This window comes from Pelmatolapia mariae, linkage group LG4, assembly GCF_036321145.2.
Source record: "Pelmatolapia mariae isolate MD_Pm_ZW linkage group LG4, Pm_UMD_F_2, whole genome shotgun sequence".
In the NCBI taxonomy this organism is placed as follows: domain Eukaryota; kingdom Metazoa; phylum Chordata; class Actinopteri; order Cichliformes; family Cichlidae; genus Pelmatolapia; species Pelmatolapia mariae.
The window spans coordinates 36,127,449-36,143,998 of NC_086230.1; the positions used below are offsets into that span (position 1 = coordinate 36,127,449).

The window sequence follows — 16,550 nt, forward strand, 5'->3', positions numbered from 1 at the left end:
CAGGTTGATGCAGAAGATCACCGTGAAGTTATAATCATGCCTTATTATTAAAACATGGTGCAGTGGTTCACACGATCACTTAGAAAGCTAAAGGTGCTGCAGGCACAGCTGCATCGTGCAGAGCAGCCAGCCTGCTTTCATGTGTCCAAATACAGTTTTACAAGGATTTAAGAGTTTATTTATTAAATGCAGACAAGCGGACACGAAGCGCTGTTCATGAAACAAACATGAACAATAAAAAGATTAACAAAGACGAAATAAATAAATGTACCAATTAAGTAAAACGTGTTTTTAATCTTAAAGAATAAAACTAAATAAATTATTTTTATTTAGTTGTACTTTTCTTTCCATTCTAAATAAAATGTCATTTCTGTATTTGATGTAATTTGATGGCAGACTGAGTCCGTCTCCTTTAAGAGAACTAAGTTCAATGTGTTTCTGTCTTTATGTTCCTGCGTTCTCGAATAAAGAACCTTTAATGAGTCGTCTGTATCCGAGCTGCTCAGCATGCTCTCGTCTTTCTTCAAGCTGTGTTTACCTCTTAAGCCCCAAGGGGGTTTCTGAGCTTCCTGCTCGAAAATGTAATGCCCAAATTTAATTATTTCTCTGCAATTACAAACTCTGTCCTTACAATCTTGGTATCAAAATAAAGCTAATATTTGTGAAATTTCTTCAGAGGTGTAAATATTGAAGCAGATATTACTGTGTCAAAGTTACTGAGACTGGAACACAGAAAAAGTAAGTAGATTTTATCTTCGCCTAATTTTTTTTTTTTAATTTTTAGCATATAACCCTTTTAAAAATATGCCTCAGATCACATTTCATTCCAGAAATTCAGTAACCAACATATAAACATCATCTGTGCAAAGATTTGTGTTTCTAAAGTGAAACAGTGAAAAATTACAGCGCTGTCAATACATGAATATCCAGACGTTGTACAAAAATGTATAATTTTGGCACACAATTGGACACCATGCCAGTTGAATTTTAGGAGCAGAAATTAATTAATTTTATTAACAGGCCTAAAAATGCTTTTTTTAAATACATTTTTGAAGAATTAAGCACACATTTACATGGCAATGGCCCTTTTCTACCGTGCGCATGGAGCGTTTAATTGGCCTCTGGCCCTTTAAACTCTGAGGGGCTGTAACTTTGGTTTCTTTTGGTCAATTTGCATGATTGACACCTCTTTTTAATCGTTTGAGCCAATAGATTCAAAGTAACAATGCCACGTTCACCTCACTTCAACCAATCAGTCGTTGCAATGCCAAAACCCATGTGGGCCCAAATTTACTGCATGTGGCGTCTGTCCAGTCACGTGTCTATAGGTGGGTCTAAAATGGAGGTTGTTGACGGAAAACGGCTCTGATGCGGCTAGGTAGGCGTGGCAACTACTGTTAATCACGTGGCTACCGGCTACCGGCGAAAATAACAGAGGAAATCAGGACGGTAAGCCAATTTCTGTCTTAGCGCATTTACGCCGCTGTGTGTTTTTGTGGTCTTCTTTTGCGGCTCATTCAGTGAATTTTGGTCTGATCGTGATGAAACTTGGTGTGTGCAGTCAGTAATAGCTCTGGAAGCTAACCAGCCTGTCTTTAGCCGGTTACACGAAGTCTGAAGAATTTCTTGTTCGGCTTTGTTTGTTTAGCGGACTTCTGCGCATTTACGTAACTGCTCGTTTAATCACGGCTTGTTTTCGGTGTGTGTGATGGTTGTACAAATGGTTTATATGACATTTTAGCTGAGATTCAGAGGTTTCTGTGGATACCACACATGTCTGGACTTAAAATTCTCACCCCGTGTTATAACTGATTAAACGTGATCTCCTCTTGCGTTGGGGCTTAAGAGGTTAAGAGAACTAAGTTCAGCGTGTTTCTGTCTTTATGTTCCTGCGTTCTCGAATAAAGAACCTTTAATGAGTCGTCTGTATCCGAGCTGCTCAGCGTGCTCTCGTCTTTCTTAAAGTTGTGTTTACTTCACATCTGTGATTTGATCGTTGCTGATTTTCTGCGCTGGATTTAACGTTTAGCCGTTTGAAAAAGGACAAACTCTTCCTGGAAGTGTCCTCATGCATGAAGTCACCTGGACGAGTGAAGGAACGTTTCTCCCACTGAAGACGTCCAGATGAACAGAATCAACCTCCGGGGGTTCCTGGAAGCTGCTGACTGGCCTGTGGTCAGACTGTGCTGCCCCCTGCTGGACGCTGTGATCCACCCTTTGTATTCTGGGTTTGTGGTTGTTTTTCACCGACTGAAGGAAAATAAATTTGCTTGCATGCATTTTTCTTATATGACATCAGAACTCTTATTTGTGTTGATGCTTTAAACCTTTAAACCCTGCGTCGTGGCTCCAGCTGTGAACCTCGTGAGAAAGAAAACAAAGCAACGCTGTAAAAGTTTCACAGATTTATTTATTGAAACAAACATTTTAACAGAGACTGTGAGAGGTCAGAGGTCAGAAATATCTCCAGAGGTTAATAATCTGACTTGACCGGCGTCGGGACGTTTGACCCTCTCTGACACTTCCACTTGTGTAAAGCGAAGATTCGACGATGTTTCTTTCTGTCAGAGATTCCAGGTGGAAAACAAGCTGTGAGAGGATTGTGGGAAATATCCAAACACCTGTCAGACCTCACACACCTGAACACAGAGCCTTTGAGCTAAAGTCATTACAACAAACAGAGAAACCACAAAAACTGTTCACAGAGCAGCGCCGACACGCCGCCCCGGGCTGAGACTCCACGGCCCAGAAACAAAACAGAAAACCTGCTGTGACACTCATTTAGGAGAAAAAGCACACCTTGTATAACGTTTGGCTTGCAGAAGAAGAATCACCAGAGGGAATCAGAGCAGCTGCGTGTGGGAACCTGCTGAGTTAATGATCTGTCAGCGTTCCTGCCAGCCGATCACAGAGGCTCACTGATGAGTTTAAACATCAAATGGAGGAAAAATCGATGAAAACCACTTTGTGGCAAATGAAACACTGTGCCATCATCGCCTGACATATTTCACAGTCTCCATAACAGTAAACTTAACTTTTCCAGGCCTGGAGATGTCTTATGGATCATGGAATTGCAGCTTTTCCAGGAACTGTTAGTCATGTCAAACCTTCCCTGCGGCAGAAATCCTATTCTCTTCATCGCGCAGCTCTCCTCTCGCCGTCCTCTGCCTCCCTCTGGTGGCGGGGCTCAGTTCCTGCGCTGCTCCTGGTCCTTCCTGCGTTGCTTTTCCTTCTGTTTCTCCAGCTTGTCCAGAGCTTTTTTCTCCTTCTCTGCTGCACTTTGGACATCTTTGATGCGGCGCTTCAGTGCGCCGCGATCAGACGAACTGAGCACGCCCAGACCCTGCAGAGGACGGGAGGACAGCTCCAGTCAGTTCAGCATTGTAATTCACTTTACGTGTAACCTTTGCTGTGTCAGTCAGCCTTATCTAAGACTACAGCTATGACAGAGTCTCTCAGGAAGTCCTGTTCTTCCTCCTCATCCTCACCTTCAGTTTGCTGCCGTCCATCTGCAGCAGCTGCTGCCCGTCGATGTCTCTAGCACTGAATTCTGGGACGTACTGCTCCATGTTGAGTCCTCGGAGCCACTGACACACCTGCTGAGTCGTCCAGGACGAGTGGGGTTCATCGCAGGGCTGAGGAAGAGGAAGAGGGAGCACAGTGAGCCACAGGTGAGCGGATGACAACATTTTGGTGTTTGAGGTGCCGAGTGTGTTACCTCATCAGAGGACTGGGACAGGGTGTGGTAGGGATGGGAGGACCTGGAGGAAGAGGAGTCAATGGGAGGAGAGGTGGAGGAGGAGGTGTGAGGAGGAGAGAACTCCTCACTGAGAGCCGACTCCTGTGGGGAGAACACAGAGACGTTACTTCAGCATTATTTCACTAAAACTACAACCGCAGCTACGAGCACCAGCTGACAGCTGGTCACATGGTTGGTTGTCTTGGTAACAGTCCCCCTCAGATATTTGGTGTTCTTCACTGAGTGGTTGTTGCCTCCATCGCTCCCCTCAGTATGACCCACCCTCTTCACATTGCGAGCGATTATCTCACCTTCGGTCCTGTTTGTTATCGGTCGCGTCCTGTTTCTCAGCTCTCAGAAACACAGAGCTGTGTCCATCTGCAGTCATCTGTATTTGACCTCAGACCTCAGCACGTGTGAAAACATAAAGGAAGAGCACGCACAGACACCACTCTGACTGTCTCAGACGTAGCATGAAAGGTGGGTTACAAAGCAGCTTGCAGATTTACAGCAGCATGTTCAGGCTTAAGAATAGGAAGTTCAACTCGGCGACGACTAAGCTGGAAAAAGGAGCTGATACAAGAACAGGAAGCTCCTGACCACCCAAGTCCAGCACCCTGAGGCTGTACGCTAAGCACAAGGAAGGAGGCGCTGGACTGGTGAGTGTCAGCACCCCAGTCCAGGATGAGACAACAAACATCCACGAATACATCAGGAAGATGACTCCAACCGACCATGGAAGAACAGGCCCCTGCATGGCATGTACCACCAGCAGATAAAGGAGGGGGCTGACATCCAGAAATCCTACCAGTGGCTGAACAACGCTGGACTGAAGGACAGCACAGAGACACTAATCATGGCAGCACAGGAACAAGCTCTGAGCACAAGGGCACAGCTGTTAAACAATGACACATAAACCCTGCTTCCAGGTCCTACACGGCACTAATGTGACTGAATGCTTTGTATGTTGTTCTGTTTAATCTGAACAATGTCACGCTGTCGGCCTCTCTGGGTTTTATCAGCTCTCTTCATCTGCAGCAGTTTAAAGCTCAGTTTTTAAAATCTTACTACGTAACTACAGCTCAGATCGGGTTGGAAAAGGATCACTCGAAGGCTAAGAAACATTTGAACGGGTGCATGAAGCTGAAGATCAGGGACTGTGTACTGTGGATGCATCATTTCAGGCGTTCCCCTGAAGTTTACAGCATCTTTTCCCTGCCGTGTAAGTGCATCAGGAACCCTCACATTAACTTTTATTGTGGGGAAAAAAGTTCATCCTCCAGCTTCACCCCTGTTTATGCTATGCTAACATAGCTGTGTTGCTAGCCACCACCTAGCACGCCATTATATACCAGCTAGCCCAACTTCAGTAACCCTACAAACGTCACTGCTGTTTAGTTTTCTGTCTTCATTTATGTTGGAAGTGATAGCAGAGCTGTACGTTTGAATTTGTTTCAGAAATCTCTCAGTCAGAACATGCTATATCATGTTTAGATGGAAACTAGCGAGCTAACTTCCTGCTAACTTAATGCCATTAAACTTCATCAATCCTGTTTTTCATGGATGCCTGGATGTTAACTCTCAGTTTTTAACTCCCAGTGATGATGCTGTGTTTGTTTGAGTTTAGGAAATGAAGAGGAGTTTGGTCGGCATAGTGTACAGAAACATCTGTGCAGAGTATGGCCTGGAAGTCCCGAGGTCAAAATGGGAGACGAATGGGAGGGTGGTGGAGAATGACCGAGCTAAGATCCTGTGGGACTTCCAGATACAGACGGACAAAATGGTGATCGAGAATGACCAAGGGATTTTTTTTTACAGTGGTGTGGTGCACGTTCTCCCAGTGTTTGCGTGGGTTCTCTGCAGGTACTCCGGCCTCCTCCCACACTCCAAAGACATGCAGATAGCATGCTTAATCATCCAGGTAAGGAACTCCCCAAAAGTTGATTCTGTTCATCTGGACGGAGAAACGTTTCATCATCATCAGGTGACTTCTTCAGTCTCAGCTGACTGCAGGTTTCCAACCTTATAAACATCTGCACAATGGCTTAAACTAGCACCACTGGTAATTGATCATTGATCAATAGTCTTTGATCATTGGTGATGACAATTCACACACACACACACACACACACACACGCACACACACACACACACACACGCACACACACACACACACACACACACACACACACACACACACAGCCAGCCTATCAGAGCCATTAGCAGCTCCTTCCTCTGAGCTGTGATGGTGAGCAGAGAGAGAGCCTTAACGAGAAAACAGGGATGAAGAACGACTTCCTCCAGGCTGCAGAACATTTATCATCAACCACAGCTGTGTGATCATGTGACTGTCTGTCAGCCAACACGAGTAAAATCAATACTACAAATCCGTCCACAGAGAAACACACACACACACACACACACACTCTGTAACCTGACACTGTGTGCACAGCTAACACAGCTACAGTCAGATGGAATATGTCACGCGTGCGGCTGTGACGTTTTGTGGGAACGTTGTTCGTGTCCTCACTCAGAGACTGCTCACATGTTTCACTCTGAAATGTTTTACTTGCATCCACATCAAGTGTTTTTAATGAATAACCCACTGAAACAGCTAACTGACCCCTGTCCTGCTGCCAGCAGAGAACTGAGCCTTTCGTTGTGTTTCAGGGTGACGCCCAGAGACAACGCTGCTGAGGTCTCATCAAATCAAACAGCGACTGACTGAAGATGCAGGTGCTCTAACAGAAGCTGATGGATTTCTTTGATTGTTGATAGCTTGTCCTCGGCTCAGATTACCCTAACCTGACTGCATGAACAACTTTACAACCCAACAGCACTGCTGACTGACCGCAGCAGGCTGAGCCACGACGCTGTTTTCCACCCGTCAGGCGTGATCGAGGTGTGCAGCTGAGGCAGCTCTCACTCTGGACAAACCAAACAGAACCTCGGTCAGCTTCAGGAGGTTCTTGCTCCTCGCTCCTTTTCTGTAACAGTCCTGATTGTGTGGCGTCTCTTTAGGACAGCCTAAGTTCATGTTTACTGATGTCACAAGTGTGCACCGCTGCCCTCTGTAGAGCGTGGGAGAAACATGCTCGCACATGGACCTTACGGGTTGTATGAACACTGCTTGCTTCATGTATGATGAGACAGCAGCTGTAAGGTTGGTGAAAGTGTGTTTATTAAAGGACAAGCACTGCTGAATTCCCAGTGTGGTGGTGAGGTTGTGACTGTCCTGCAGACAGTTCCTGCTCCTCTCACAGTTCACAGGTTGGAAAATCCTCCTGTGTCCTTCTGACATCAGGCCCAAAGCAGCCGAGGAAACCACTGGTTTAAAACCCTCCAGCATCAAAGAAAAGCTCTAACATAAACCTGTAAGCAGCCTTATTGGACATAAAGTATCTGAATTTCCGGAGCGGGACCACGCCTCCAAACACGCTACAAGCTGTTCGTTCTCATTTTCATGCCCCACCCTTTTTTACTTCGTCACTTCTCATTACTATACAGGGATCAGCCAGGCCCGGGAGCCGCCACCAGTCCCCTCTGAGGCCTTCCCAAACTGCAGCTCACTTCATGTCTAAGCCATTCACCTTTATCTACTTAAAAACGCTGGCAAACCTAAGATGAGGACGTGGGCCGAGCGAGTGAAAAAAGCAGAAGAATTTCAGCATGCTTGCATTGTTCATTGATGATGAATGAAAACAAATCTGAAAAAGAGAAAGGTCACTTACAGCGGTAGCTCTGAGGAGCCTTTTCATGGACAACAAAGAAATCCTTCGTTTTATGGAAACGGTTGGAACAACATTTCTTGGTTTGGAGTAAACTGAGTCCAAGTCCCTGAAACAGGAAGTCTATAAAGATTTTGATGGTTGCAGCATGAAGAGTTTTCTGTCATGGATGATTGGACCCTATTCTTTCCAACTTTAAGGGTTCAAAATCTTTATTTAATGTGACAGTATGTAGAGTTCATACCCAGAAATAGATCATATGAATTTCCTTTGTTAAAACTATTCCCTGATGTTACCAGCCCCTTCTCTGTTTCTGTGTTTTGTTGGTTTGTTTTGCACTTTCGGGCCACCGTACACAACGCTGCGTTTGTCTCATACCTGGGAGTGAGACTTGCGCGGTCTTGGGGAGCTCAGCGGTGGAATTTTGGGGGAGCAGGGCGGAGTACCGGAGGAGGAGATCGACCCCCGTCCTTCGGTGAACCAGGAGAAGGAGATGAAGGATCCGGAGGAACGGGACGGACTCTCAGACGGCTCTCTGAGGACAGAGGACAGCGTCAGGACAGGAAACGCATAAAAACACATGTCCATCCTCTTAAATGATGCGTGTGGTGGAGCCACCTGCTGCCCACAGAGAGCCTGTTGGATTTATCTTTCCTCACTCTGATGTATGAACGCCTCAGAGTCACCCTGTGAAGACACGGGGACAACAGTCAAAGGTGCAGAAACATTTGTGCTGACTGCGGGGACCTTGGATGAAGGATTCAACATAAATGACCTCATCAGTCACGAATATTAAATATAGTTTAAAACACCTGAAAAACTGAAGTCAGAGCTGATCGGGACTGGGAAAGGCCGCTGTGACTGGACGGTTCAATAAATGGTTCATCTTCCTTTTTTTTGATGTTTTTACCTTCAGGTTACTGTAAACTGATTGGGTCCTCACAAATACACAAAGACCAACATGTGTGTGCGTCTCACCCCAGGTCCAGGAAGCGTCTTTTGGTTTTCTTGTCAAAGATGACGGTCGGACTGCCGGGGTCAGCTGGACTCGTGTCTCGACTCATATCAGAGACCAACACTGACACACACACACACACACACACACACACACGCACACACACACACTCGTTAGCATCTGTGCAGCATTATATGTCAATCAGATCTCACAGGAAGTGAGTGTTTGTCATACGTGTGTGTTTGCAGGTGTTTGCAGGTGTGCACCTTCACTGTCGGGCCTTCTGTTCCTCCTCATGTAGACAGGTGAGCAGTCGGAGGAGGGGCAGGATTTAGATGGTGAGCTGCTGGGAGTAACCAGGGCCTCTTGAGAAGTTGCATTGGTCAGCTGATGGTACCGCCCCCGAGGCGGACCAGCCAATGACAAGCCTCCGTCCTCTGGCGAGCGACGGACCTGAAAAACAAAAGGACGATGAAACTTGTTTTCTTTTACTTTTTAAAACCTGCTGTGAGCTCGGTGATCTCACCAGCGACGTGTCGAAGGAGAATCCAGGGCTTCTGGCTGACAGCAGCGAATCAGGGGAGGGGGAGGAGCCTCGCATCGCCAGGTGGAGAGGCACGCGGGCAGAGTGCAATGGACTGTCCTGGAATGACAGACACACCAGATTTCATCACACACCAGAAACGGAATAATCTAACAATGGAATAATCTCAGGAATTTAACAAAATACTTTAAAATTCAAAACTAAATTAATAATTTTAAGTTCCTCTGAATACTGATGACATCACTGGCTGTGATGTGCATGTAAAATGTTATGATCTCAACATCTTTGTCATTTAATTCTCTAAAATATTTAGATGGGGCTCCTTGCATCTCACTGACCTCCACCTTTCTCTCGAGGCAGTCGTCGCCCTCCGTTGAGCTAATGCTGTCACGGTAACGGGACCTGGAGGGGCGTTGTCTCCGTGTTTTGACAGACAACTGGGCGCGGCCTTTCTGGATGCTGTTATCCAGCAGCTCTGTCTCTGGGATCGCCTCGTTCAGGTCTGAAACACCCACACACATATGTAAGAGTGTAAATGTGAGGCAGGGGAGGACTGAATGAACTTTGACCTTGTTATTGATCCAGAATGATCCGTTCAGGATAAATATTCAGGTTTACTTCTTCAAAAAAAAGTGTTATGGCTAAAAGACGACCTGTAGAGAGAAGTCGCCCACTGTTTCAATGACATCATCAGGACCCAGACGGTAAATCAGAGCAACTTAACTTGCTGTGAGGAGCTCCTGCCTGAAGTTTCACACTCATGTTCAGACAAACCTCTGTGGATCAGAGTGAACCTGAAGGAGACCTACAAACAGACAGACTCTCAGGCAGCTTCTGACTGTGGTTACACTGGTTTCAAAGTGGATTTCTAGAGCTTTACTCACAGCAGCCGAAGGTGTTCACCGTGAAAATGCAGTAAAAGAATGGTGGATGATGAATAGATGATAGGTGGGTGACAGGTGGATGCATGATGGGTAGGTGACAGGTGGATGCATGATGGATGGATGTGCATGGGTGGGTGATGGACTGATGGATGGATATGGATGGTGGATGATGGGTGGGTGACAGGTGGATGGATGATGGATGGATGTGCATGGGTGGGTGATGGACTGATGGATGGATGATGGATGGATATGGATGGTGGATGATGGGTGGGTGACAGGTGGATAGATGATGGGTGGATGGTGGATGATGGATGGGTGACAGGTGGATAGATGATGGGTGGATGGTTGATTGATGGATAATGGATGGGTGGGTGATGGACTGATGGATGGATGATGGATGGATATGGATGGTGGATAATGGGTGGGTGACAGGTGGATGGATGATGGGTGGATGGTTGATTGATGGATAATAGATGGATGGTGGATAATGGATGGATGGATATGGATGGTGGATAATGGGTGGGTGACAGGTGGATGGATGATGGATTGGTGACAGATGGATGGATGTGCATGGGTGGGTGATGGACTGATGGATGGATATGGATGGTGGATGATGGGTGGGTGACAGGTGGATGGATGATGGATGGATGTGCATGGGTGGGTGATGGACTGATGGATGGATGATGGATGGATATGGATGGTGGATGATGGGTGGGTGACAGGTGGATAGATGATGGGTGGATGGTGGATGATGGATGGGTGACAGGTGGCTAGATGATGGGTGGATGGTTGATTGATGGATAATGGATGGGTGGGTGATGGACTGATGGATGGATGATGGATGGATATGGATGGTGGATAATGGGTGGGTGACAGGTGGATGGATGATGGGTGGATGGTTGATTGATGGATAATAGATGGATGGTGGATAATGGATGGATGGATATGGATGGTGGATAATGGGTGGGTGACAGGTGGATGGATGATGGATTGGTGACAGATGGATGGATGTGCATGGGTGGGTGATGGACTGATGGTGGGTGAAGATTTCAGGCTGCAGTTTTTTGTGATGATGCTGAAGCCTGTTCAACATAATCAGCTCCTCTTCCTTCTCCCACTCACACCATCAGGACTCCATCAAATATTTAACACACTGACCATCATGCTGGAGCCTATCCCAGCTGGGAGAGAGGCGGGGCACAGCCTGGACAGGTTGCCAGACTATCGGCGGGCTAACACAGAGAGACAGCCAATCATTCACACTTATGGGCAATTTAGACTCACCAGTTAACCTAACCTCACTGTATCCCACTGAACTGTGTTAAATACATTTTGTTATCTTTTTTAAAAAGGTAAAATATCACCATGTCAATTCTTTAAAGCCTATAGCACATTCAAACAACAGAAGCTGACCCAAAGTCCCAGGCACATTTACGTCCCAGGTCTCCAAACAAACACTATCAATACATAAGAAAACTTTGTTAATTAATTATTGTGGATGGTTAAAACACAACACTGTTGTGCTGGTGTTCATTAAAATGCTGTTCATAAATCATGACACTCCCCTACATAAGCTCCCTTAACTGGTAAAAAGTATCGGTATCAGTATTGCTATCGGCAGTGCTGCTCTTAAATTACTTGGCATTAGATCAATACCAAAATTTGCAGTATTGCACAGCACTAGCACCGAGGCAGTGATTGTTGTTTTCCCCGAAACAGTCGCTGTGGCTGAAGGAAAAAAGAGGACATAAAAAGTTTGATATTAAAGTCAAAATCTGAGCACTGAGAGAAGGACAGAGGTCATGTGACCTGACACAACGTAAAAGTCTGCGCGTGGCGATCTGTGATCTTTGTGTTTGCAGTGTTAGATCTGCTGTGAAATGTGGTAGATTTTTAAAAAAGTACGTTTACCTTACGTTTGGATTAAAAAGGTTAAAGCCAGCACAGTTTCAGTTTTATAATCAGCATGGTTTCTCTACTTTCTGTCAGCGATGCTGGTGACAGTTATCACACGTCTTGAGTCCGTCTTGACATGATCATACAGGCTTCCTGCCTCTCCTCCCCCACACTGAACTGACTGCAGTTTATTTCCCAGGGGGGAGAGAGAAGGAGTTAAAGTGATGGTGAGGGGAGGGGGAGGAGAGGAAATGGAGGATTTGGTGGAGAAACATTCAATCCAGGTGACAGAGAGGGAGAAAATAAAGATTTAATGGAGCAGAGGATGGAGGAATGGAGGTGGGGGAGGGATCAGGGGAGAGAGTAAATGATATTAGAGGAAGGTGAGGGGGTGAGGAGGGAGTCATCACATGATATTAGAAAAAGGGGGGAACAAAGAATAAGAATCCTTCAGCCGGTTTCATGTTTGATTCTTTAACTCGGATTTTGATCAAACAGGAAACAGAATTCAGAACCAGGGTCCATCCAACCAGGGTCCATCTGTATGGGTCCCTCTGTATGGGTCCATCCAACCAGGGTCCATCCAATCAGGGTCCATCCAACCAGGGTCCATCCAACCAGGGTCCATCTGTATGGGTCCATCTGTATGGGTCCATCTGTATGGGTCCATCCAACCAGGGTCCATCCAATCAGGGTCCATCCAACCAGGGTCCATCTGTATGGGTCCATCTGTATGGGTCCATCCAACCAGGGTCCATCCAATCAGGGTCCATCCAACCAGGGTCCATCTGTATTGGTCCATCCAACCAGAGTCCATCCAATCAGGGCCCATCAGCATGTTTACTGACAGCCCAACAGATTCATTTCCTGTGTCTTTTATTTGTCTGCCTTAAACTTGCTATGGGACAAAAGGTCTGTTTAAGGACCACTCCACTCCTGTGTGTGTGTGTGTGTGTGTGTGTGTGTGTGTGTGTGTGTGTGTGTGTGTGTGTGTGTGTGTGTGTGAGAGAGAGAGAGAGAGACTCACCGAACACGCTGTCGGTATCGTCGAGTTCGGCAGACATGGCTCCTCAGCAGTATCTGTGCACAGGGAGAGACCAAATCATTAAGTTAAATAAAGAGGAGCAGTCTGTCAGCTGAAGAACACCTGTGATGGGTGCAGGAGGTCAGCTTTGTGGTCTGACTGACATGTTTGTGGGCTTCAACATAAGAACAAATGTGCTCTAAATAAATACAGTTATGAGCTGAGTGTGTCAGTGTGTGCTAAACTAGTGCTGTGCATTAAAAGAAGTGAGACAGGTGAGGTCAGACCAACCCAGGGGGGGAGACAGAGACATTGCTGTTGTTGTGACTTTTTAAAAAAATATTAAACATCTTTCTTTACTCTGAGTGTTTCACAGTTTGATGAAGTTCTGGACATGAAGAGAGCGTTCCAATTACCACTGGGACCACCGTTACCTTCACCCTCCACATCTTCTCCAGCTCTTCTCTGAGCCCTTGGTATTTCTCCAGCTTCTCCTGTTCCTTCTTCCTGATGTTGCTGTCATTTGGAACTGCTACATCGATCACTACGGCTGTCTTCTTCTGTTTGTCTACCACCACTATGTCCGGTTGGTTAGCCACCACCATTTTGTCCGTCTGTATCTGGAAGTCCCACAGGATCTTAGCTCGGTCATTCTCCACCAGCGTCTCCCATGTCAGCCACCTCCTCTATCTGCCGGTGCATACCGTGCAGGGGCCTGTCCTTCCATGATGGTTCCTCCTCTTTCCTTGGTTTCTGCTGCCTGAGGTATTCACTGAGCATGCAGTTGGTTGGGGCCATCTTTCTGATGTACTCGTGGATGTTTCTTGTCTCATCCTGGACTGTGGTGCTGACACTCACCAGTCCCCGGCCTCCTTCCTTCCGCTTAGCGTACAGCCTCAGGATGCTGGACTTGGGGTGAAACCCTCCATGCATGGTCAGGAGCTTCCTTGTCTTGATGTCAGTGGCTTCTATCTCCTCCTTTGGCCAACTTATTATACCAGCAGGGTACCTGATCACGGGCAGGTGTAGATACCCCAGATCTTGTTCTTACCGTTCAGCTGACTCCTCAGGACTTGCCTGACCCTCTACAGGTACTTAGTGGTTGCAACTTTCCTAGCAGGGTCTTCATGGTTTCCATTTGCCTGTGGGATCCCCAGGTACTTGTAGCTGTGCTCTATGTCTGCAATGTTGCCATCTGGTAGTTCGATCCCCTCAGTTCTGACTACCTTCCCTCTCTTTGTTACCATTCGACTACACTTCTCCAGATGACTTTCTGATGTCATCGGTGTGGATCAGTTCATCCATGTCCTGTTCGCATACAGCTTGATGTCATCCATGTACAGGAGGTGATTGACAACTGCTCCGTTCTGTAGTCGGTATCCGTAGCCAGACTTGTCAGTGATCTCACTGAGGGGATTCAGGCCTAAGCAGAACAGCAGTGGGGACAGAGCATCTCCTTGGTAGATCCTGCACTTGATGGTAAATTGTGCTGTTGGGTTCCTGATGAAGGCTCTTAGGGTCCTGTTCATCTTGTATATAGTTCTAGGCATTTCAGGATCCAGGTGTGGGGCATGTGGTACTGAGGCCGGTTATCAGCTTGTTCAGCCAGTAGGTGTGAACCATGAACCATGTCACCTGAACACACAGCCTACCTGCTTCACGCCTTGCTGTAAACTGCCTCACTGAGAGCTGGAGGACATCACTCGATGATGCCAGAAGAACCACATCATCTGCAAGAAGCAGAGATCCTAAGACCACTGAAACCAAGGTGGGGTCCTACTGTCCAACGTCCACAGACATATCCCCCATGCTTCATACCAAAGGACTTCAGCAATCATTGGCTGATGTCACAATGGCTACGTCCAGTGTTTATTATCAACACAGGTGGCTGTAGCTGCTAGCTTCACCTGAACTGGACCTCTGAACACACACACACACACAGATCCACAGACACACACACACACACACACACGAACACACACACACACGAACACACACACACACGAACAGACACACACACACACACACACACGAACAGACACACACACACACACACACACGAACAGACACACACACGAACAGACACACACACACACACGAACAGACACACACACACACACGAACAGACACACAGACACACACACGAACAGACACACACACACACACACACTGATGTCAAAGCTCTGTTCGGTGTTTGCAGGCTGGAGCTCTGGCAGGAAAATGCACCGTCAGCCTGAGTCAGGAGGAGGTGGAGGGTGGAGGTGTGACAGGAGACAAGACATGCAGAGATGGAGGCTGAGAAACGGACAGCAGTGATGAAGACAGGAGGAGAGGAGGAGGAGAGGAAAAGGAGAGGAAGAGGAGAGGTAAACAAGAGGAACAAACATGAACTCACCTCTGCGTCTCTCTCCCTCTGACTGTTGTCATGGCACGTCACCCCCTCTCTCTCTCTCTCTCTCTCTGGACTGCGACTCCCAGGGTTCCACGGGGCTTCGCTCCTGCCCGACGACAGTCTGGGCTCAGGCAGAGGATTGTGGGTGCTGTAGTTTCCTGTTTCAGGAAGCGTAGGTCTGCTGACGGCTGCAGGCAGAGATGCTGGCTCACCGCTACTCAGCACAACACTGCAGCCTCCATCTGAGAGAGGAGCAAGGACAGCTGAGACACACCGAGGAGGAGGAGGAGGATAAAAGAGAGAGAGAGGGATGCGCAAAAGCAGGCAGAGCAGAGAGGCAGAGGAACATGACGTCATGTCTTCAGCTAAAAATCAAAACAGAAATCAGATTCATAAAATCATCAAGGAAGAAAGAAATGATGGACAAATAAAACCTTAAAATCAAGACGATGATGAAAAATATTTTATTAATCTACAGAAAACCGAGCAGAGAGTAACAGCATCATTGTTGGGGCAGATATGAAAAAATACATTTTCTGATTAAAATGATAAAATTTTCACCATAAAGTGTGAAATTTATTACAAAATACAAAAACACACCTTAGAGCAGATATGAGCTCAGATGATAAAGTCGTAACTGTATGAAACTACAACAGAGTTCAGGCTCCAATCAGAAGCATCCGCACAATGAAAAGTGCAGTATTTCAGAGATGGCTTGGTGCAGGAATACGTGGTTTAATGGGAATGTTTGTATTTCTTTTGAGCAGGTCCAAAAGAAATAGGGAATACATCAAATGGATTTTTTTTGCATTTTTACAAACCTGTCACTTACTTCAAGTTTTGATACTTTGCACAATACAATGCAACTAGGACACATGGAAAATTTCTTTTTACACTTAAACGCAGATAAAAGTACTATAAGACAGATTTACAATACACTACAAGGCCATAACAAACATAATATTAGAAACCTCATCAGGAGTTGGGAGGGAGGCCTCCAGTGTCACTGTGATGATCATGCCTGGAGTGAGTGCCTACAATCTCAGCATTCTTTATTTCTTAATAACAGATTTAAAGAAACACAATATAAAATTTTACTCAGAACTTTTCTGAATAAAACTGATCTGAGTAGGTCAGCACAATGTACTAAATGTAAATCTGCAGTGGGGTCCTACTTGCATTGTCTTTGGACTTGCTCAAAAAAAATCTAAATTCTGGCTCTGTGTAACAGAAGAATTAAAGGATATATTTAAAAGCAGAATACAAAAAGATCCAGCTCAGTATTTATTGGGGCTGCCAACTCTGAACAAATTTCCAGATAAAAACATATATAAACTTATTAAATTATTTTTCTTTTTTTTTCAATTGGATCAATGAAAAACCACCAA

General features: G+C 46.1%; 1 protein-coding gene across 2 annotated transcripts; it reads right to left on the minus strand.

The window, feature by feature from the left end:
* Positions 1 to 2,407: 2,407 nt before the first annotated feature.
* Positions 2,408 to 15,557, minus strand: samd14 (sterile alpha motif domain containing 14). Of its 2 annotated transcripts, none has more exons than XM_063472609.1 (11): positions 15,166 to 15,557; positions 12,774 to 12,826; positions 9,305 to 9,468; positions 8,949 to 9,065; positions 8,689 to 8,875; positions 8,446 to 8,545; positions 8,086 to 8,154; positions 7,846 to 8,002; positions 3,719 to 3,841; positions 3,489 to 3,635; positions 2,408 to 3,343 (listed from the first exon to the last, which is right to left on the minus strand). In XM_063472609.1, the coding sequence occupies exons 2-11, from the start codon at positions 12,808 to 12,810 to the stop codon at positions 3,188 to 3,190; spliced, it is 1,257 nt and encodes a 418-aa protein (XP_063328679.1). In that variant the 5' UTR covers positions 12,811 to 12,826; positions 15,166 to 15,557; the 3' UTR covers positions 2,408 to 3,187. The 2 variants fall into 2 exon arrangements, with proteins under 2 accessions (XP_063328679.1, XP_063328680.1); XM_063472610.1 differs by lacking the exon at positions 15,166 to 15,557 and adding an exon at positions 14,423 to 14,446.
* Between the last annotated feature and the right edge of the window lie 993 nt (positions 15,558 to 16,550).